This window comes from Taurulus bubalis, assembly GCF_910589615.1.
Source record: "Taurulus bubalis genome assembly, chromosome: 15".
Lineage (NCBI taxonomy): Eukaryota > Metazoa > Chordata > Actinopteri > Perciformes > Cottidae > Taurulus > Taurulus bubalis.
This window is the reverse complement of record NC_136603.1, coordinates 23420933-23443439: the sequence shown is the minus strand read 5'-3', so window position 1 is coordinate 23443439 and position 22507 is coordinate 23420933. Positions and strand designations below refer to the sequence as shown.

Below are 22507 nucleotides of genomic sequence, written 5' to 3'. Positions count from 1 at the left end.
GTCAGACACTTAAACACAGGAATGTCTCTCCTCTTATATGAGGAAGATGTTGTTTGAAGTGCCACAACTACAGACTGCCACAGACTTTGGGGGAATTCTTTTCATGTTCCCAGTTAAAACACAAACCTACGCAGCAGAATGGTTGTTTGATTGCAGTCTTAGTGTTTCAAGATCCACAGATCTTTTTGCTCCCACAGAATTGCCGCAGTGTGATGGACAGGACTGCTAGGCAAACATGGCGTTACCGGCGTCTGGAACGGCCTCGCTGAAACGCTTAGCTGCCTCTTGGAGTCTGCGGTGTGTTTTTCACACCTTAATCATCTCCGGTTCTTATCTGATCAGAGGGACATGGAGCAAACTGGACTAAAGCAACAAAAATACATTTAGTTACAAAGACAAAAGTCACTAAATCAAGTCGTGTCGTCTTGATGAAAAAAAGAAAATGTTGGTTGAGATCTTCTTGAATCACACATGCGTGAGCCTGTTTCAAATGGCATAACTATAACAAGCTGATTTCCTTCAGACGTGAAACACAACATGTTCATTTTTGGAACATCTTTTCTCTTTTCACTATTCATCGAGTATGGAGCATTTCCACACTTTATACCTGATGACATCACTCATTTGAGTTCAATAGCGCAATCCATTGTTATCAATACTTGGAACCAAAACGACCTCCGACATGGAAGAACCATCTAGTCAGAGTTAGCCGACTTTGATACACTTGAAGTCACAGCAACATGGCAGTGAACTGTTAGCATAATTACCTTTTCGTAATGTTTTATTTAGGGTTTGTGTTGTGAAAAGTGCTGGGGCAAAGTGAAAGTTGTCATTTCCATCAGTTGATTTGCGCTCGTAGGCGATGCCTAGTTGCACGAGACTTGCAGCATCATTAGCACTCTAGTTTGGAGGTTTTGGAGAAAGCTGTTCATGTTTTCTAATACTGTTTGACCATAGGAATAACTAGTATGAATTTTGAAAATGGGCGTAGTTCCAATTTAAGACTAAATAGGAGAAGAGATGACTTTTATAGATGCCATTAGTTTTAGTCAGAGACGTCTTTCCACCTTCAATTAATGCAGATTAATATTCCAGTTTCTGAACCTCAATAGAAGTAACACTATTCCAATATGAATGAAAAGACATTTAAAGTGGAACATAGTTAGCATTAGCATTGGTACACCACCAATAAGTATCAATAAAGTCCCAATGTGGTCTTCACATTGGGAGGCATTCAGAAGACTGTTTGTCCATGAGCATGGAAGGGGTGGGTGGGCAGAGAAATGTCAGAGCGTCTGGCGGGAAAACGCTGAAGCTCCCACGACAAAAGCAGCGGCCAAAGTCAATGTGTGCCATCCCGAGGAAAAAGGCTTTAGTGTTGATGCAGCGCAGGGAGTGAGGGACACAGATCTGTGTACTGATGTGGTGGTGAGGAGTGAGGGGGTCCGGAGGTGGGGGGAGGGGCGGTCCCCTCAGACTGCACACACAAGCACTTAACTATATGTTGGTTCATGAGCACATGGCTGGAAGTGTGTGCTTAAACACACTGGCAAACACAACGCGGCTTTGGGCTGGACACTGGGGGCTCATAGAGGATTCAGCGCGAGCCGCCTCGCTAATAAAATTCACAGTGTTAGTATTAGTGAGATTTAGCAGGGAAAATAAACATTTCTCCCACTCAGACCGGCCTGTGGGGTGGCTGGGCTGGCTCAAGATGTGGAGGCCGGGGGCCCTGCTGGCACAGGCTCAAGCAGCAGTGAGGCGGGGGGGGGGGGGGGTCTCCCATTCATGCTGGAGGGGGGGGCTTTGCTAAAGCTGCTTCACCTGCAGACATGTCCCAGGTAGAAAGTCAAAAGCCAACTGCTGTTTCTGCTCGTGTAATAATTTTATATATCTTGATATAAAAAAAATTCGGGAAGAAATTTGATCATAAAAGGCATGAACTCCGCTATAGTAATAATAATTGTTACAAAAAATGTTTGTTTGTTTTTGTTTGCTTTGTCTTTCCATTTTTGTTTTGTTCTGTTCATCTCGGTCTCTTGTCCCCAATGTAAAGCGTCTTTGTGTGCGCTATAAAAGTTATTATTATTATAATTTATACTACAATAGAAGTAACACATATTCCAAGTTGATGTCACACAATCAGCTGTAAAACAACTCACACACACTTTAACTTGACCTCTGAAGGTTCCCCCAGTGGTTCAGTGGTGTCTTGGTTTGCTGAACTGTGTGCACACAAACCTGTGCTTGCACACCTCAAAAACCCCAGCAATGCACCGATCACAGGATGCACCCTTACTGGTATCAGGTATCAGGATCACTAACACGGGGGACCCTCTACCCAATTCAATGATATGTTTATATACATTATACACTGGAATTTGCTGCATTTAAAATATTTACTCTTGAATTGTAATAACTGTTCATTTTGAAGATTTTTTTAACCAAATTACGGGTGTACGATAAATAACAAGACGGTTCATTTATACCTGTGTACCTCGCTGTCATTAGCATCTGTGCGCTCTGCCATGAGATACCGCTCCACACAGCGGATCAGGGAAGCATTGCATCGCCGGCTCCGTGTGCCGGGACGACACCGAGAGCTCACCCTCCAATTAAAGTGTTTTCATTTCCCACAAAGCCATTTCCGTTGAAACAGCAAAGGGCAAATGCTTTAAATAATCACACACATACTCTCTTCACTCCCATCCTTTTTGATATATATATATTTTGACTTGACTGTATCGATGTGCAGTGGAGCGCCTGTAATTATGACTCTATATAAATCCATATCCCACAATTACAACCAGCCCACAATGCAGTCACACACATAGACACACACTCCCATATTACACACACACACACACGCCATGTTACCACATACTGGCCTGTGTAACATCTGTTTTCTCACTCCCTGCCGGAACCTGCTTACCCTTTCAATTATACGTGCCACCTATAAAACACTCCTTTACCAAGTGGTGAGAGTTGTGTGCGCACATTTGTGTCAAAATGTCCTCCAGGTAAAAGTAGGTTAGACCAGTGACAACAGCGCTGAGCAAAAACAAAGCTAGCTTGTTCGCACCTGAGGTCTAGAAGAACGGACATTATGGGCATATAGGCGTCGGGAATTCTTCCGAGCTGAGGTGAATTTATAGATGGAGGGGGTGGTTTTGACGACGGAGGCCGAGGGCGGCGTTTTGGGCCCGGTGCCCAGAAGCGTGAGGCAGGCGCCAGGCTGCCAGGCCACCAGGCGGAGAGGCCTGTTTCCTGCTTAATAAAGGGGGAATATTAATACACGTATCTCCCATTAAATCTGTTGGCAAGACGGCAAGCGTGCCTCACTGTAAAAAAAAAAGAGGCAACTCCTTGCTGCTGCACGTATGCAATGCACAGCTCATCAGACGGGCCGAGTGGAGGATCGCCCGCCTCTGTTCCTCCCCTCCCGTTTCCCTCCTTTACTCCATCTTTACTCCTCTACGTAGCTAAACAAAGATGGCTCATTTATTTACTAGCCCTAAAGAGGCACATTCCTGAGGAGCGTTTGTTGTTTCTGCCAACTCTTTCATACGCGTCCCTATCATCTCCACCAGGCCTTTTTTCCTTCTTTTTTCAGGCCCCAAACTACTGTCGTCCGCCGTCTGTCGTCCCGGGGGCCTTTTTAACTAAGTGCATATGCCTCTGCTTTACGACTCGCCACCTCCAAACATAATAGTTTTGGAAGTAAGATCTTGGTTTATGGCTGTAGGTCTGGCGCGGTGATTATGGCGCTGCCTGGACTCATTTTGCTCGAGGGTCTGTGAGCTCCACCAGCGCAGAGCCGGGTGTGGGCTACACATTGACAGCGGCGACGCCGACGTGCAGCAAATGTGTGGTAGGTGAATTGTGATGGGCCCATTATGAGTTTCCTGCCTCTCGCGCCTCTGATTATGTCCGCTGTAGGACCTAATTAAACGTGCACACAAAGAACCACATGCCTGCTTTCAAACAGCACCTGTTGGTCCCAAGCAAGAGATCTGTCTCTGTGTCCATGGGAGTGGGAGACGTATTCCCCAGAAATGCAAAAGAAATAAATACACATGAATTATGGACGATCAGTATGAATGGAAAAACAAATAGCCTTCTCTTCAAGTTCATGGGAAAGTAGTTTCTTGTGCCCTTTCTCTATGAGAATGAGAAAATAGTTCAGCCGCCAGGTCCAGCGGAAGGCCGTGAACGCTACCTATGTGAGTCAGCCTTGTTGTTTTATTCTTTAATGGTATTCCGAGATCAATTTGTTTAAATTGCCTCCATTTAACTTGCCCAAGTACAGCGGTTTGAAAGAGATCGCTATCGCGGCAATTACTGAGAATGATTGGGGGCGATTCATTATGCAAAAGAGGACGCGAATGTTAAATAGGGGAGCCGTGTGTGTGTGTGTGTGTGTGTGTGTGTGTGTGTGTGTGTGTGTGTGTGTGTGTGTGTGTGTGTGTGTGTGTGTGTGTGTGTGTGTGTGTGTGTGTGTGAGAGAGATGCAGGAGATGGAGTGTGGCTTAGCATGTCTGTGACCTCTACTAGAAAGCTTGAGAATGTTCCTTCTAACATGGTCCAGGGTAACCGCTGGTCTCTATTGAGGCCAGACAGAGGTTTAGTGCAAGTACGAGGAATGTACACGCTCTCCAGCCAGGTGACTGTGAGCCCTGTCTGCATGGTAGACAGCATGTGGTCCACATCATGAAGTCGTCCATCGAGGTAGCGATGCCAAGATGGCTGACCTTGTCTCTGTTGTGTCTCCTTGCGTCTGTGTCCAGTTTCCCGGTTCTCCAGCCCCCGGCTGACGCCCCGGCTGAGCAGGAAGAGGGCTCTGTCCATCTCCCCGCTGTCGGACGCCAGCATTGACCTGCAGACCATGATCCGCACCTCGCCCAACTCTCTGGTGGCCTACATCAACAACTCCCGCTCCAGCTCGGCCGCCAGCAGCTCGTATGGGCATCTTTCAGTCGGAGGGATCAGGTATTCAGACGCATGTGCATGCATCTAGATCATTCTCCAACATGCATATACGCACAGTTACAGGGATGTACCATTTCCATCATAGATATCGGTAAAAAAAATGCTTTTTATTATTGGTTCATAGTATTCAATTCAGCAAATATACTCGATATCTAGCTTTTATAACTGTGTTTACTGGAATCCAAAGATGCAGACTTACCACTGACAATAATTAGTAGTTCTTTAACAAGTTGTACTTTGTGAAGTACTACCCTATGTGTATTTTACTGTATCCAGTAAAGGGAAACCCTTAAGGGGACAGGCTCAGTTGTTAGTCGACATGATGATGTATTTTTGTGGGTGGAGAGTAAGTGGAGGCAGAATAATTATCTTCTTCTCTGGAAGTTTTGTTGGCTTGTTTTTTAACAATGGCCGAATAAACTACGAGTCCGGAGTAGGAGAATCCGAAAGTACTGAGAAGACAGAACTTGTTGGTCTTTTAGTGGCATTTGTTAAATAACAGTATAAAAATGAGTATGCTAGCAGCTTACACTGCTAGGTGATACTACAAGCTACAAGCATCCTATTGGCAGCCAATCAGCATGCTGGTAGCCTTGCACATGTTGGAATTATTTCAAATCTGATCTTAGCCTATTAGCCACAAGACAAAATGATCCATCATATTTACCACAGGATAACTTCTTCTCTTTCTCTTGCTCAGTCCCTCGTTCAGCTTCCCTCATCCCATCAACCCTCTTGCATACCAGCAACTGTTGTCCCAGCAGAGGAGTCTCAACGCCTTCGGCCACACGCCTCCTCTCATTCAACCGCCGTCCTCTTTCTCTGCCCGCCAACATCCCCTCACTGCTTCGCCAATGACCACCTCCCACAACAGCTCCAACTCTGAAGCAAACCAGGTAGGAATGGGAGCGTTTGAATCTTTGGCTGTTACACTTGTAGAATGTGCACAGATTCAAGGGCATCTACTTTCAATCTTTCTCACATTGGAGTCCATTTATATGGATGAGTAATGTCAACGTTAGATTGAGGCTTTCATTGAACAGATCAAATTTCTGATCAGTGTTAGGAATGGGTATGTTCCTTATACGCTTTCCGACACCTGAACTTGCATTGGGCCGATACCGAGTACCACGTGTGCATCCCTCAACAGATATGGGGAAGAAGCAAGATAGCTCTATTGTTAGCTGAACAAAAATGATTGTTGCGGTCAAAATCGATGATGAAAGTAGCTAAGGAGTGAGGTATCTTGCTTCTTTCTCATCTTTGGTGAGAACGTCTCATGTGCAATAGCAATCGGGGCAGCTAGCAGGTAGCAGGTAGCACAGACTCAAGTACTCGTCAATACTTGATCCAGCATTCTAGTATCGGAGGCTAAAATGCTAGTATTATACAATTCAATTAAATTTAGTTTATTTTATATAGCCCAACATCACAAATACAAGTTTGCCTCGGAGGGCTTTACAATCTGTACACATGACATCCCTATCCCGGGACCTCACATGGGATCAGGAAAAAACTCCCCCAATAAAGATAATAAAAACCTTTTCACAGGGAAAAAAGGCGAAGAAACCTGAGGGAGAGCAACAGAGGAGGATTTGACAAGCTTGGCTAAGTTTGCAATGGAAAATAATGAGACCATGACCTCTCCTTGTTGAACAACAATGGGGAAAAATAGTATATTTTGTTCTTTAGAAAATGGCCATCACAAGCTCACAGAGCCAACGGGTGACATCTTTGAATAAATACTTTCCTCCAACAAATAGGCCTGAAAACTATATATTGAACTGACTTCTATCGGGCGTGTTGGGCTTATGACTTGGTAATCAAATGGCGGTCAAAGGTTTTGACGGTTAATTTGATGTCAATCAACAAATCGACCAATTGTCCTCACACTCATTTAGAAGTGAGGACGAAGGCCAGCACTGTATTATATGCAGCCTACATGTACAAGTAGTCATGAATGAAGTATTCTTTGGAAATTGTCTCAAGTCAGAAATATGTATGCGGCTCCCACCCAGTGCCATCTGTCTTACTTCCTACTGTCTCCCGGTCTCTTCATCAGCCCTCTGTTTACACCACAGCGTAACGTAATGTAAACTTCCCACTCAGTGAATCACTCCGCCTCACACTGCTATCAGCACGCTGTCTACTGACACACACAAGACTATCGGAGAGTGTATGTTTGCACCTCGTTGCGTACTCTCACACACACGCACACATACACACACGCACACACACACATGCACACACACATTCAGCTCTGTTTCAGCAATGATCAGAACCATATTTCCCTCTTGGTTTTCAGCCAACTGAATGAATCATGGAGACCCCCAGAAATGCCGAACTGCACTGCAGCGTCTGGGTGGGATTAGGAGACCCCCGTTTGTATTGGACCCCCTCCAATGAACCTTAATACATACACACACGCAGAATCATTTATCAGCTGCTTTACATTTGATAACTTTCCTTTCTTTTCGTGTCCATTAGAGCTTTAACGGGCTGTGTGTGTTGTTGTCTGAGAATCTGTTGGTAGATCAAAGCCCTCACCCCACAATCCCCGACCCTGCCGCCTTCCCCCTCTGTACCGAGGGCAATAACTCCTCTTCTTTCATATTTCCTTGTGGCTTTGGCGATCATAAAGCAGTCTAAACTGTTTAGTCTCGGCGGCGGGTCCCAGTCTGACTTATGAACCGCTGTGTCTCGTGCAACAAGGACTCCACACATCTCATTGTGGCGGGCTAGCGAGCCAAAAAAAAACAATTGCGTGGTATCTTGTTGATTCTGTTATCTGATTCTCATCTGCCGCTGGTGACTGTGTGGAGATAGTTGATTTAATGCAGTGATCAAATGAATAGGAGAATGAGTGGGCGGGCTAATGGATGCATTGAAAGAAGGTTGGAATGGGTTACGATTAATGGAATAATTCACTGAGAGACTATGAATGAGTGAGTTGTTGCGTCTGTGATTGGTTGTTGTTGGTTTCCTTCCATTTATTTCCAGAATGACAAAAGGAAAACAATGTTATTCTGCCTCCTCTCCGGCTTCAAAAAACAGTAAAAAACAAAAGTAAACCCTGTCTCTCTTCTTGTCGCTCCTTCAGAATGCCAGTGGAGACCCAGCAGTGAGCAGCACAGTCAACCCATTGACCACCAAGAGGTCAAAGGTCAAGACCGAGGCAGAGGGTCCGCTGCCCATCTCGCCGTCCTCTCAGGTATGACAATCAAACAATAGTGGGAAAGAAATGTGAAAACTAAAATCGATTGCATCTTAAGTATAACTTTTCCAGGTTGCACATTCCAAACCATGACTTCCTTTTCCTTGAGAATTTACTTCATGACCTTGATATGCATAGATTATTTTTTTTAGTACCTCAGCTATCTCTATCACAGCTTCAGCCATTTACAGTGACACAAATAGTCACCTCCTTAACTGCAATTTGGCTCTTATTGATTATGGGTAGCGAATAAGAATGCAGCTTTAATCAATGACTAACGGTGTCACGCATCGAGATCAGGCACCAACTCATTAGGATCAAGTACCAGATAAGATAAGAGAGATGCAAAGCAGTGTCGAATGCTTCTGTGACATATCGAACACAGTTTCAGGTGAAAGTTGCAGACGGCGTCTGTATCTTTTTATGTGTAGTCATTCATACTGGATGCACACACTGACAAAGCGCTGTCCTCTCTCTCCAGGACCACTGCGGGGGGATCTTGGACTTGAGTGAGGATCTGGATAAAGACGAGTGCAAACAGGAGCCCGAGGCCATATACGAGACCAACTGCCACTGGGAGGGCTGTACCAAGGAGTACGACACCCAGGACCAACTTGTTCATGTGAGTGCTTTGAACGACACTGTTTTGAACTGAACAGCGAGAGGTCGACTGTGAAAACGGTCCAATGCCGAGTCTTTCACAGACATGTTTCATCGCGCTGTTCTTGGTGCCGTCATCGGCGTTCTGAGTTTCCGTAGTGAAAGTAAACTGTGCCATCAGAAACGTCGCGTTTTGTGTGTGTAAAGAGTGGAGAGTTCAAACACTCTGCTGCTGCTCATTAAATCCATGGCGATCGAGCCTCTGTCCGGTAACTGATCCTTTCCTGTTGTGTTGACACGCGCAACGTTAATGAGGCTGCCGGCTCTCGCCACATTTAAGCCCCACCCCTGCAGCTGTGCCCCCACGTCCCACCCGCCAAACCCTCAGCCCCACGATCCCTGACCCCTGACCGCTCCATCCGAGCCGCACCCCACACACCTCCACCCCCGAAGTCCAGAGGGCCGGCCGTAAATCCATCGTCACGCCAGAAGCTCTGGAGTTATGGACCCTCTTCTCCAGTCCCGTCAGAGCGGCCATGTGTCAGGTCCACAGTGTTGTCATGGGCGACTGCAAGTCAGGACCAGAGTTACCTTTCAGAACTTTTGCCCCGACTCCGGCTCCTGAGCCAAAGCTGTGTGAGCGCATGCCAGGACTAGTGAGGAGGCTAGCAGAGGATCCCCGGTTTGACCTTGGACAATGTGAGGCCAACACAGTTTTTAATCCTCGCAGGACAATGTTTTTTTTTTAAAGGCCTCTGCTTTCTATCAACTTAAAAAAAACAAAAAAAACTGAAATCTCCTCACAGCATCACCCTAAGCGCACCCAGGGTTTCACACAAGGTTAATATCAGAAACAAAAACCACACATACACCTGCGGGTTGTTCTGGCTTCTGCTTAACCAAAGCAATCCTGTCAGGAGCCACAAATGATGGATTCACAGCAGTGTGTAACCTGAAAATAGAGGCCTCCATTCCTCCTCCTTCACCCAAAATAGATCTCAGCAGAATGGACAGCCACTGAGCCTCTGCGCTGCTGGAGAAGTGGCCACATAAGTGGAGCGTTGTGGGCCTGGATGTCCTCAGGAAATGAAGTGGTTCCTCTGGGTGTGTGGATATTTGCGTGTGGTTCAGAACCGTGTGTGTAGTGCAGTGTAACAGTGGCTCATCTGCAATGTGAGTCTTTTGAGTTTGATAAAACCCTGTTGTGTCTGAGGGCATAATTAGGAAGATAATTGTGAAGGTACTTGTGTTTTTCTCGAGTATGTCACCACATTGCAGTAACTTCTTCTCCAGCAGTGCAGATTATATATTTTAAAAACACCAAAAGAAAGGTGTGTAATTTTGCAGTGTAGATGAAACATTTAAAAGAGAATTCCCTGAGATTTCACAATTCTGCAAGGTTTGCATCTGAAACTACTTCACTAGCTGGTCCGAAGGTTTTAAGTTGAAGCATCGCACAGGAAACTCCCTCACTGACTTCCTGATCCATTAAAAGTAAGGAGGATGGAAGATAAAAACAAGTCAGTTATCCTCTTCCTGATCACTTTTACTGGGATCTGAGGAAGTTCCACACACACACACACACACACACACACACACGCACACACACACACACAGAGAGACAAACAGAGCCTGAAAAAACAAAACAAGCTTTTATAGTTTTTGTTTCCTGTTGACAGATGCATAATAACTGTCAGCCATAATGGATGGCATCTTCACCCACTGTGAGTGTGAGTGTGTGTGTGAGTGTGAGTGTGAGTGTGAGTGTGTGTGTGTGTGTGTGTGTGTGTGTGTGTGTGTGTGTGTGTGTGTGCGCCTGCGGATACAGAAGCGCATTGGACAAGTGAAAGAGCGAGACTCTTCTGGTGGGAAAAAGACAAGAATTTGCTGACTCGTTTAAATTAACACGCACAGACACACACTTGGTGTCCTGTCACCATTTTGACAACTTATGTCGACGTCTGTATCACTGTGATGATTTACTTGAATTTAAATTGCCTCCTCAGCACATCAACAACGACCACATCCACGGCGAGAAGAAGGAGTTTGTGTGCCGCTGGGAGGAGTGTTCCCGGGAGCAGAAGCCCTTCAAGGCTCAGTACATGCTGGTGGTCCACATGAGGCGGCACACGGGGGAGAAGCCACACAAATGCACCGTAAGAACCTCACACTGCTGCAAAACACCGTGGTGAAAGGTTTAATGTAGCTGGCAACCTGACTCACTGATTGGCTGCTGCATTTAAGGTTCTCTAGCATTTAATATGAACTTTTCTTTGACAATTCTATAAAAGAATTGTCAAAATCAAAGCAGCTGAGGCTGAAATATCCTAACTTTTATTCAAAAGCACTGCATCCTGCATTTCCCAGAATGCAACAATTGCATCTTGAGATACAACCTCCCTCCCAAAACTTCCCTGTCGTTCAAATCCCACACCCTCCCTTTATAATGCAGCCCAAGCTGATGACATCACAATGACATCATGAGGGTTATTTTGTCCAGACTTGATAAAGCTCCTCCAGTGCAACAATATACATTATACAACTGTCTTTATTGACTGAGTGCAAAAGTCTCTGACAAAAATATGGCTTTTTAGAAGTACTTTAAAAAATATATATATATAAATCAGGATTCTTATGGTCACGGAAAACCTGGAAAAGTCATGGAATTATAAAATAGTTATTTCCAGGCCTGGAAAAGTCCTTGAAAAAAATTAAATCCCAAAGGTTTAGTAAAAGTCATGTAAATGTGTTCATGTCGTTCATTTACGCTGAGTTTGAAATAATTAGTATGCTTTTAAAAGAAAGACTCAAAATATAAGCAGGCATACATACAGGCATCTATATAAATGTTTATTCTTTTAATCAAACTATTGTCTCATTCATTTGTGTCATTTAAGGTTTACTGTATGCTTTGTATTCTCATTGTTAGTTTAAATACTACATTTACTCACTTTTTACTGTTTACACCCAGATTTCACTAAATGTTTGGTCATGGAAATTTGGTTTAAAGTCATGGAACAATCATGGAGATTCGTTGGTCAGAATGTGTGTGAACCCTGTGAATGCCGGGTCATTAGAGACCTGAGGTATGCAGGATTGTTTGAAAAAACACCCATGCATGACGGTTAACCGTCTGGTTAACTGGGACTAGAACTTGGGTTTTGCTCACTTGGGCTTTGCCCAAAGAACATGTTCATGTGATTTTCTTTGTGCTTTAGAATCAGTAATATTTTCCAAATCATGAGCGGTTTTTTGAAGCCTTCATTTGCTGTGTGAAGATCAAATTGAGGGCATGTTTGCTGGGCTTCAAAGCTTGCTCTTGTGAATGCATTAAAACAGATGACTTGTGAAGGAGAGAGTGAAGAAAGCTGATTGACAGCGTGGGCGTGTAATTAAAATCTGCAGACAAGCAGGGGGCCGTGGTTCTTATTCATAAGACTAGGCTGTGCATCTTCTCACAACACTCTAACTCTGCTTTAGTCTTTTAACGGAGAAGCTTCTGACTTTCATATCGCATTTCTGAGCTAGTCTTGTTTGATTCTCTTTTAATTTCAAAGCCAATTATGTTCACAATGACTGCTCAGAATGAATACCAAATGATAGCATGTACAGCACAAGTGAACACAAACACAGACTTCTCTTTGTCTCAACAAAGCACACCAGCCAAAGAGCTCGACCGCACTGTAGCACTGCTTTGCTTTTGTGTGGCATGCCACAGTAGGCGGGCGCCAGTCCAAGAGTAGATTACATTTAAAAACTGAAACACACAGAGCTTTTTGGGGGTTTATTCCTCCAGCCAGCTGCTGACAAAACAGCACAGCACTCAGGCGTCCCGTCTCACTGTCTGCCCTCTATCACCGTCTCTTTGCAGTTTGAGGGCTGCGCGAAGGCTTACTCCCGCCTGGAGAACCTCAAGACCCACCTCAGGTCTCACACCGGGGAGAAGCCGTATGTGTGTGAACACGAGAGCTGCAACAAGGCCTTCTCCAACGCCTCGGACCGGGCCAAACATCAGAACCGCACACACTCCAACGAGGTATGTTCACGCACACATCAGCTGACTTACTCAGTGGAGTGTCATGCATACAGTCTGCTTAGTGCTTAGTCTAGTGGAAATTATGCAAAACTATGGGGTGCCATCATGAAACCCACATTTTGTTATGCTTTTGTATTTATTTCTCAAAGGAGGACAAAGGTATGTGTGTGCTGTAACAGACCAAGTGAAAATATCATTTATTTAAGCCCTTTTTTTTTGGCAGAAACCATACGTGTGTAAGATCCCGGGCTGTACCAAGCGCTACACGGACCCCAGCTCTCTCAGGAAGCACGTTAAGACCGTTCACGGGCCCGACGCCCACGTCACCAAGAAACAACGGAACGACGTGCCGCCGAGGCCGCAGCTGCCCAAAGGCAACGGCGAGAACGAGGCGAATTCCAAGATCGGTGCGAGAGGCGCGGACGGCAGGATTGAGGCCAACAGCACCTCTCGAGGAGTGGAAGACTGCCTACAAGTCAAATCTATCAAGACCGAGAACTCTATGGTGGGTCCTGATCACATGAATTACGAAATCCATCCCATACAAATCCCTCTATTAATTCATGAATATATTTGTATGCGGGACATTGATTGTTTTTATTCAGACTTGTGAAGCAAGTGTTCCACTTTGTGCTCACCAAATGATCAGTGTCACCTGTTGGACACAATTATTTTCCTGTTTTCCACTTCCATTAACCTAACCCACTAACATTGCTCTGAGGTTCAATGTTTACCGCTCGGTACTGCCTGCATCCTTCCTAACTCACCTCTCTGGTTGTTGCTTGAACTTGCTGCTCTCAAGTTAACCTTTCTAATGGACAGACTTCACTGAGGTGAGCACTCAAACTGTCTCTGACTGGTCGCACCTCAGCATGGGAAGATGTGTGAATGTTTCGTGCTACATCGATGCATCCTTACATGATTTAAAATGTTCTTTTTGCATGATTATCCATGTTCCACAAATGTAAAACATGCCCCTTTGTATATGGGATGCCCACATATGCATGTCTGGAGACACACACATTACCATAAAACTATATTTTTCTGCCCACAAGATTTCTGGCAGTAGCCTCTGTGGTCGGCCAATGATAAAAGCCATTGTCACATTAATATGCAGAGGCTGGGACTGTTTCAGCATGTGTGTTGAACAAATAGTGCCAGCATCAAGCTGTGATCAAGACTACTTCATTTTAGTCCAGTTTGAATTTCTGTCACTGCTGGTTTGTTGCTCTCAGAACTCATATTTTATCCACTTGTTTTCATGTTGTAAATAAATAAAATGCATATATGATTAATGAGTTATGGAATGATAGACCAATATTAGTTATTGAAACCATTACAATCAGAATTTCTTAAATGTGGTGATTATTTAATATTGAAGAATACATAATGGAGTTCTCTGAACTTGGCATGTCACAATATAATTAATTATTTCACTTTCTATTTTTAAATTTAAATCATTATCAGTGTTACCAAAAGTTTGTCAGAACATGACTTATTCACTAGTTAAACATTTAACAATGTAGCTATGTAATTTACAATATACTGCAGCTCCTATAGTTTGATTTGTTCCACTTACATCTAATTCCTCCCTGGTATCCTCCATCAGACATATCAGTCCAGTCCTGGTGGCCACTCGTCATGTAGCAGCGAGCCGTCGCCTCTCAGCAGCACCAACAACAACGACAGTGGAGTAGAGATGGCCCTGCACAGCGGGGGCAGCTTCGGGGACCTCAGCGCGCAGGACGACGGCCCCATGGTGGACTCCACTGTCACCGCTGGGGGGCAGCAGGCCGGGGTGGGGCTACAGCTGAGGAAAGCTGTGGGTCACGGTGGCGGGGTCACCATCAAGCTGGAGAACATCAAAAAGGAAAGGCTGAAGACAGTGAGGGACTCCTGCCCCTGGGGCAACTCTGCACCGCAGCCACCGCAGGGCCAACGCAACAGCATGAAGCTGCCTCCCATACCTGCAGTCGGTGAGTGTGGGAAATATGTTCGTATTTCAAGTCCTTGACAGTGTGATGAGGGCAGGGTTGTTACGGTCATGGAAAACCTGGAAAAGTCATCGAATCTTAAAATTGCTATTTCCAGGCCTGGAAAAGTCCTTGGAAAAAATAAAATCCTAAAGTTTTGAAAAAGTATATTCATGTGTTCATGACGTTCATTTACACTGAGTTTGAAATAATGAATATGCTTTTAAAAGAAAGACGCTCAAAATATAAGCAGGCATACATACAGGCATCTATATAAATGTTTATTCTTTTAATCAAACTATTGTCTCATTCATTTGAGTCATTTAAGATTTACTGTATGCTTTGTATTCTCATTGTTAGTTTAAATACTACGTTTACTCACTTTTTACTGTTTACACCCAGATTTCACTAAATGTTTGCTCATGGAAATTTGGTTTAAAGTCATGGAAATGCATTGGTCAGAATGTGTATGAACCCTGTGAGGGTGCAAGATGTAGAGTGAGTCTAATAACCATACACCGTAATGCTCAGTCTATAAAATGTTGTAATGTTGAACAATGGTCAATGTATTGTTGCCCTTTGTATCTGCCAGGTTCCCTGCTGGAGAACTCCAATGTGATCAGCAACTTGAGCGGTCCGTACCCTGGCCAACGCATGGGCGACCTGTCCTCGTGTGAAATAACTCTGCTGAACCAGCTGAATGAGCGCCGCGACAGCACCACCAGCACCATGAGCTCAGCTTACACCATGAGTCGCCGCTCCTCCGGTATTTCACCGTGCTACTCCAGCCGCCGCTCCAGTGAGGCGTCCCAGTTTGGTGGTAGCCGTCACAACAATATCAGTTCGGCTGACTCCTATGACCCAATCTCCACTGACCTGTCTCGCCGCTCCAGCGAGGCCAGCCACTGTGGAGGAGTCAGTGGAGGAGGTCTCCCCAGCGTCCTTAGTCTGACACCGGCTCAGCATTATCGACTTAAGGCAAAGTATGCCGCTGCCATTGGTGGAGCTCCACCTACTCCTCTCCCCAATATGGATCGAATGAGCCTGAGGACACGCATGGCGCTCTACAGTGACTCCCAGGAAGGCATGTCGCTCCCATTCCATCAGCCGCACCCTGGAACCGTGCCTCGGCGATGCAGCGATGTGGGATACGGCACACGGAGCATGATGCCCCACGAGGTACCCAGCAGCCTTCCACGGCGTGCCAGTGATCCAGTGCGTCGCCCCACTCTGGACCCTCTGTCCTTTCCAAGGGTTCAGCGCTACAACAGCACGAACAGCATGAACCCCGTGAATGTTCCATCAGCTGAACGCCACCAAGCTCTGGCTATGCAGGGCTACACTCGCTCAGACGGCAGCCTGCAACGCTACCCATTTGCCCCCAGACCACCCAGCATTTCTGAGAATGTAGCCATGGAAAACATGGTAGTGGATGGCATGATGATCGGGGGGGAGCAGGGTGGAGAGGAGGACATGGTGCTGCCGGATGATGTGGTGCAGTACCTTCGGTCCCAGAATTCTGGCCCTTCAGGTCACAATTTGGGGCAAGTTGACTACCATTCCAACAATCAGACTAAGGGCTATCAGACGAGCATGCCTCCACCAGCATCCTTTTATGCTCAGAGGAGGATGGCCATGGTGGATGCCACCATGACTCCGTCTGGCCAGGACATGCAATCCTGCCAGATGGGACCCGGTGGCCCCCATCAGTCCTTCTCAGCACCACCCAGCAATATGAACAAGAATAACATGCCGGTGCAATGGAACGAAGTGAGCTCAGGCACTGTGGATACCACAAACAAGCTCTCCAAACAGCAACAGCATCCTCTGAGAGGGAACCTAGCTGTTCAGCAGAGGCATAATTTTGGTTCCCTCCAGGGACAAGGTCAGGGCCTGGGCAGCAATCAGCAGGTAGTGCCTATGAGTCAGAATATGTCCATGCAGGGGTATGCGAACCACAACAGCCAGAGGCCGATGAACATCTCCCACCAGCAGCATCAGCAACAGAGGCAATGTAACACTGCAAACTTTAGTGAGCAAATGAGTCCTCAGCAAGGGTTTGGCCAAGAGGCAATCCCAAATTCTATATCTGGGAGCACTAGCGTGAGGCCTACCCGGAACAGTATGCCAGTTCCAGAACTGCAAAGTTGCAGAGCAAGGACACAGGCTGATGGGTATTCCCATGTGAACCAAGTGGATCAGCAGCAAAACTACAGTGTTGCCTCTCAGCAGCACAATATCCATAATGGAGGCCGAGGGATGTTACAACCCAGGCCTCCCATAGAACCCAAGTCTTTTGCCAGACAACAGACTGGGTCTAGCATGATGCAACCAAGCCGAATACCCAAGCCATCTGATTTTAACCCCAGTTGTGGAACTGACACATCCGAGGCGAGCCCAAAGAGGCCCAGTGGCTCAGCAGCTGCAAATCCCAACTCTGCTGCGCTCTACACGGGTCAGATTCACATGTTTGAGACAACTTCCGCCAGCTTTGATGCCCCCATGCCCCCCAGTGCTAGTCAGGCTCCTGCCAGCAACAGCACTGCTGCAGCCAACATGGCCTCGCCAGGAGTCAACCACGTTTCCAGCAGTACTGTGGATTCTTCCACTAGCGGATCTGGTGGCACGGAGCATGCCCAGATTGACTTTGACACCATGCTGGATGACGGGGACCACTCCAGCCTGATGTCGGGCACCCTGAGCCCCGGCCTCCTCTCTCAGAGCTCCTCCCGTCTCACCACGCCCCGCAACTCCGTCACCCTCGCGTCCGTACCGACAGGGATTGGCAACATGGCCATCGGTGACATGAACTCTATGCTCACAGCCTTGGCTGAAGAAAGCAAGTTCCTCAACATGATCAGCTGAGAGCAATCAAACACCTCATCATCCATCCAGTCTTAACTCTTTCGACATCAGGAATATACGGACTACACAAAGCACTGATTGAATAATGCAATACTGGCTATTTCATTAATTGTTTCTTCATTGTCCATAGTAATATGCTTGTCTTGTAATATTTGCTCCAGAATATAATATGTTACTTTGACAAAATAATAGTAAGTATAGCTAGGCTTTAGGACAATTTCTATCATTATGTGTTACAAGCCATACATTTTACCTACAAATATATAGGTATATAAATGCATTTACAAACCATTGCCATTCAGTATTTGCTGGTGTAATAGCCCTTTACAAAGCGGTGCACTGGAAGCAGTTCACATCAACATCTGAGTACGACATGACAACAGAGTTACATCTGTTACACAATGGACATGTAGATAACAGATCATATTTTCTCATGAAGACTTGTGTATAGATTATACTGTATGGTACTTGCTTTAAGTTATGCTTTATACTTATGATGTTTAAACTAGGGCTGTCAAAGGTAAAGTAACATATGGACTCCTACTATATATTCACAATGAAAAATTAATGAATTTGTAACTAGATTTTTCTTTTTTATGACATCAGTTTTTTTAATTTGTGCTAACCACGTGGATTGCAAAAACAGTATTCTCACAAGATTGAACTATAGTTTGTCACGATATGTGAGAAAAGTGAAGAGTTTGCAGTAACCTGTAAAAAACACAAAGTGTTGTGAAAATGAATGAGAAAGCTGAATCTTTTGTGTGACAAGGTTTATAACTATCACATGGCTCAGGAGGACAAACATTACAATTCATGTGATTTGTATGCAGGTAAATGATCCCGGACTGACAGTTTATTAAGCTTTTCACTTCACCAGCATACATGCGGGTCCTTAAAGCACTGAGGTTATGAGCAGTCAGCACCCGTAAAGAACATATGCATGTAGAAGTTGATACATACATGTATGTATGCACTTAATTCAATCTTGCAGAAGAACAAATCAGCAAAGCAGCGCCATAGCAGTGACCTGTCTTTGTATTGCTGAGTCTACATTACACATAGAGTTTGAAATAAAGGTTGTGTGCGATTCTGAGCAAATTTTGCTTTCATTAAACATTTTAAATGACATTTCATGAAATTCAATACGTAATTTATACCCTTCAACTAGGAAGTAAGGACTAATTGTGAGTCACAAAAATAAGCATTTGACAGCCTTAGTTTGAACACATGGTTGTACAACATTATGATCCACACATATTAAGTGCTTCTTGATCATGCTCTGAGCTCTTGGGGATGGCACTGTAACATCAGATTTCTTCTTTGCCCTCTGGATCAGAGGCATCGACTCCCTATGGTCCCATCTCACAAGGGTAAATGATTGAACAGGACAAGGATGTGTCTGTGTGTGAGTCTATCAGGGCCTATGAACCCCTGTGTCTGAAGAGTATTCTCTAAAAGAATATACAAGTACCTCTGTGTGTTCTCAGTAGTGATCCAATCCTAATTAACACATTCATAGCACCGCATACATCCCCTGGGCTCTGAGTGAACTGCACAGAGTCCAGGAAGGGACGCAGACTTTGATAAAGAAATCCTGTTCCGGACTGGATTGGCAAACCCGCCCTGCAAATCCCTGTTTTATTATGTTTGCTGAATTTCTAAGTAGCCTTTAAAATGTTGGTGCGTATGCTACCATTCACTTTTACTATGCTCTGTGTGTGTGGTTTGTGTGAGTGTGTGTGTGTATATAGCTTTTGTACATTTCAAATAAACTATCTCCTTTTTTTCTGTTTAAATCCCTGTGTTGTGTCTTCTTTGATAAGGCATGGCAGTATAGTGTGCTACATGGGGAATGGCATTGGGACCAGTGTGAGTACAGCTGTGAGGGAAAACTCCCATGTACTCACTCAGCCATATGTATGAACACATGAAGAGCATTCTGAGCTTCTGATTCTTGGCTGCACAAACCAATCCATACGGAAGAAGTATTATTATTATTGTTCATATTCTAGCACTTTGGTGACTAGTAATTGTGGCTTATGTGTCATCAATAACTTGCACTTATTGGTTTGGCGTTGTCATTAAACATCTTTAAATCGTCAATAGCTGCGCACACAACATTGACATATAACTCAATTTAAATGGCAAACTTGTTATTATTACCAGCAATGGGGCAACATTATTATTCCTTTGAGTCGTGTTCTAGCCAGCTGATAAAAGTAAAAGCCTCTCTTTGCTCTGGTCTCTACCAAAGGGTAATCCTCCGTTAGCTGTAGACGCTCCAGGTGTTCACCAGCAGGTCTCTGATGATGAGAGGCTCTGTGGAGGCTAATGCCAGCTAATGGTTCTGAGGAGCGACCCCTTTAACAACCGTCACAGTTCTGTAAGTTACAAGCGGCAGTTAATGTAATGTAATACATTATTATTAGTATTACTAAAATAAGCAGGCTTTTAAGGACATGTTAGACATGTTATCTGGCAAACAGTCATATGCTTTGAGCCCTGTCTCGCCTCCGCAGACATCTGCGTATCTTTCTTGATGCTCTGCTATTGAAAAGATAACGTACGAGCTGTGCTTTTCACTTGATTCTTCATTCTGCATACGAGGGCAAAAAGAAACAACAACCCAGGTGAAAAGGACACTCCTAAGACACAAAATGCATACAGAGCAGTTTCTAAAGTTAGATGGCATGTTGTCCAAAATGAACAGTGGACCCTGAAGAAATAGGTCTGAGAGCAACATAAAACAGGAAAGAAGAGAGAGGAGAAGAGGTGGCGCGAGAAAAAGGGAAAGGAGAGAAAATATCTGAGAAAGAGAAAGCTACTGTCAAGTTGAACAGAGCAAAGCGAGTAGCGGCAGAGAGACTAGAGATAAGGGAAGAGGATATGGGTAACAGAAAAGATGCTAGAGCGCTAAAAGAAAGAGAACAAATCCCTTTTAATTTGACAGCAAATGCAGCTGGGGACCGGTTGGAAGTGGAGCCCACTGATTGCTTTTGCCACTGGAATTCCTTATTCTCTTAGAGAGAGGATGGGAGAAAAATAGCCCCAGGGTAAGGAGTCTCTCCAGAGGAGAGAACAAGAGGTTAGTGAGGCAGAAATGGATGATTAGACAAAGCACACAGATGAGGAGAGATGGTGGGCTCTGAGGCGCACGGCTTCATACTGTAAACAGGGAACAGGCATACGGTGCAGTGTATATGCAATCACAATGCTGAACACACAATGTGGACTTTAAAAGTTCTACACACGGGACATAGACCATGTTTATGGCAGCAAACAAGTACAGATTGTGTGCAGTAATGTAGGTAATGAGGTGGCTCCTCTCTGTGTGCTCAAGCAATTATTATGTTTTGCTACAAGCAACATGCTATGGCCGTAATACATGGTATTGTTAACAAGTAAGTAAATAATTGCCGTTCATGCGTCTAGCAGAATATTTGGAAGTGTGTTTTTAGCAACTTGATGAATCGAAACCCAATATTCGCAGGTTTTTGTTGTCCATCAACTTCCGAGAAAAATCTCTGTCTCTTTAGCTGCTAAAAGCTCCACCAAGCCACCATGTTGACTGTAAACCATGGGATGCAATGAAAGTCTAGGTTTATGTCCCAAAAATGTGTTTCATAAGAGGTTTTATATCAGCCTCGTATCACGCTTAAAGAAAAGCACAATGACACAAGGTTAACGTTGTGGATGGCCTAGGTTTAGGCAACACAACTTGGTTACGGTCAGAACAAATAAAGAAAATGTTGAGAGGCGGGATGAAGGGAAACATCCAATCTCTATCTGAGGAATCCTTTTCTATTGGATCAGCTGTTGGCAAACATCTCACTGCAGGGCTGCTGTCCGGTAAGTAGCAGGCATTCTGTCAGCTGTTGTTAGGGATATTCGCACCCTGCACCAGACAAAACAACATGCTGAAAGACTGCCATCCTCAACTGACCCACAATGGAGCAAATGCAAGCTACAAAGCTTTAAAATAGATTTTCATAAACAGTAATGCGCTCATAGCTTGAGAGTGAAAGGAGTAGGATCCATGGGCCAGACAATCTGCAGTCTCAAAAAGGTTATTGATGAGCAGCAATGACTTTTCTGGAAGAAAATTGCTAGTTTACAATCCTGCAATGAAGTAATATCTAAAATAACTTTGTATTAAAGTATGATTAAAAATGCCTCCTCACTACTGTTGTATGTGATGGATCTCTGCTTTGATCATCTTATTTGTCTCTCTTTACACTAGCTGCATGACTCTAGATAAGATAAGATAATCCTTTATTAGTCCCTCAGTGGGGAAATTAGAGGATTACAGAAGCAAGAGATAGTAGTAAAATAAGAAACAACTAAAAAATATAAGTAAACAGTAAACATAATCCACAATAGCCCTATTATATGTACAGACAGAATAAACAAGTATTTAAAAAATGTATTTACTGCACCAGTGGTTAAAGTGACCAAAACGTGATTGAAGTGATTTTGGTTGTGCAGTCTGACTTCAGCAGGAAGGAAGGATTTGCGGTTTCTCTCCTTCACACACCGGGGGTGAATCAGCCGGTGACTGAAGGAGCTGTGCAGCGCTGCCAGAGCGTCCTGCATGGGGTGGGAGGTGTGGTTCATCATGGACGAGAGCTTCGTCATCATCCTCCTGTCCCCCACCACCTCAACAGTATCCAGAGGACGTCCAGCACGCTGCTGGCCTTCTTTACCAGTTTGTTCAGTCTCTTCCTGTCAGCTGCCGTGATGCTGCTGCTCCAGAAGACCACTCCATAAAAGATGGCTGATGCCAGTCAAAGAAGGTCTTCAGGAGTGCTTCCTGCACCCCAAAAGACC

The 22507-nt window shown here is 44.8% G+C and overlaps 1 protein-coding gene across 1 annotated transcript in view; it reads left to right on the top strand.

The window, feature by feature from the left end:
• Positions 1–17677, top strand: part of gli2a (GLI family zinc finger 2a) — a gene marked incomplete at both ends in the record, with an annotated part of 61865 nt that extends 44188 nt beyond the window's left edge. The window contains 9 exons of the mRNA XM_079231293.1: positions 4788–4989; positions 5690–5885; positions 8090–8200; positions 8685–8825; positions 10810–10959; positions 12675–12839; positions 13063–13344; positions 14449–14815; positions 15405–17677. Of these exons, the coding sequence (XP_079087419.1) occupies positions 4788–4989; positions 5690–5885; positions 8090–8200; positions 8685–8825; positions 10810–10959; positions 12675–12839; positions 13063–13344; positions 14449–14815; positions 15405–17677 (3887 nt within the window). The remainder of the gene's footprint in view (positions 1–4787; positions 4990–5689; positions 5886–8089; positions 8201–8684; positions 8826–10809; positions 10960–12674; positions 12840–13062; positions 13345–14448; positions 14816–15404) is intronic.
• Positions 17678–22507: the final 4830 nt, after the last annotated feature.